Source organism: Triticum dicoccoides, chromosome 7B (assembly GCF_002162155.2).
Source record: "Triticum dicoccoides isolate Atlit2015 ecotype Zavitan chromosome 7B, WEW_v2.0, whole genome shotgun sequence".
In the NCBI taxonomy this organism is placed as follows: Eukaryota; Viridiplantae; Streptophyta; class Magnoliopsida; order Poales; family Poaceae; genus Triticum; species Triticum dicoccoides.
The window spans coordinates 637,154,774-637,155,898 of NC_041393.1; the positions used below are offsets into that span (position 1 = coordinate 637,154,774).

The 1,125-nt window shown below is 44.8% G+C and overlaps 1 protein-coding gene across 2 annotated transcripts in view; it reads left to right on the forward strand.

Moving 5' to 3' along the window:
- LOC119340447 (mechanosensitive ion channel protein 2, chloroplastic-like) overlaps positions 1 to 1,125 on the forward strand; it is an 8,744-nt gene that overhangs the window by 473 nt on the left and 7,146 nt on the right. For both annotated transcript variants that reach the window (XM_037612356.1, XM_037612357.1), the window contains exon 2: positions 900 to 1,071. In XM_037612356.1, coding sequence (XP_037468253.1) covers positions 994 to 1,071 — 78 coding nt within the window. In that variant the 5' untranslated portion in view covers positions 900 to 993. The remainder of the gene's footprint in view (positions 1 to 899; positions 1,072 to 1,125) is intronic.

The window sequence follows — 1,125 nt, forward strand, 5'->3', positions numbered from 1 at the left end:
CCTAGGTCGATTGGGCCGCACCTGGAGTTTTGTTCCGGAATTTCAATCGCCACGATCCAAATCCCCGCCCCGTGGAGTGCTGGTGGCAGTCTGTTATCCATTTTCCGGCTAGATCCTCCCCTGTCATGGAACTGATAGCCATCGAAGCATTCGTTAGCCGAAATTTGTGGCATGATCCTGTGGGGCGTGAGCGGATCAAATGCCAACTCTCGCAGGCGAAATCAAGCCGATTGACCAGGGCATTACTAGGGCTGGTGACAACGAGCCAAGTATTGCCTCAGTTTGTAATGGGAAATGGGGAAACTGGTTCCAACATTGCGGTAGCAGTGCTAGAAGGCTATTGAATTATACTATATGAGGGGCAGGGCGGACTGTCCATTGCCACCAAAGTATATAGTTGTAATGTACTAATGGTATTGCAATGGTTTCCGTTGTTGCAATATAGCTGTAAATAGGTGAGCAGCCCCTAAATATTGTGGAATACTAGATTGCAACCTTTCTTCTCCTTCACTCATGATGCACCTACTTGTTTTAATGCCGGGTGCAGAAGGATCCCCTGTATCAATACAACATCCAATTCATAATAGCATCTTATTAACAGATCACTCCTATTATTACTGGCAAGATGGTTATTTCTGACTGTGCTTGGCGTTTGTTGAGTTGGCTGTGGGTAGGGCTAGGTGTTGCACTTGGGCTATGGTTTGATTTTGTGGGCAGGACTCGGGTGGGGCTTGCGTTTCGGCCATACCTTGCTGTCAGTTAAATGTTCATATAGTCTTGTGGTATTTCTGCACATTCCAAGAAAAGGAAACATTAGTCCCATGCTACATTTTCTATTTATATCTTGCGAGAGCTAGCCTGCCACAAAACTCACTCATATGCATATTTTTCTGTTTCAGGGTTAATAAACTAGCACCACCAACTTAGGAGGGCCTGATAGCAGCTCAATCAGTGGATGTGAATATTCTGCATCCCATTTAAGTTCTGCTTGAGATGGCAGTTGGGATGACATCCCACCTCTTCCACGGAGGGACTACTACCAGCAGATTTAGCCAAATCAACAAATTTAGAGTACAAGTTGCTCATTCTTTACTTGTAGTCAATAGTATCTTTATTGTCTATTTC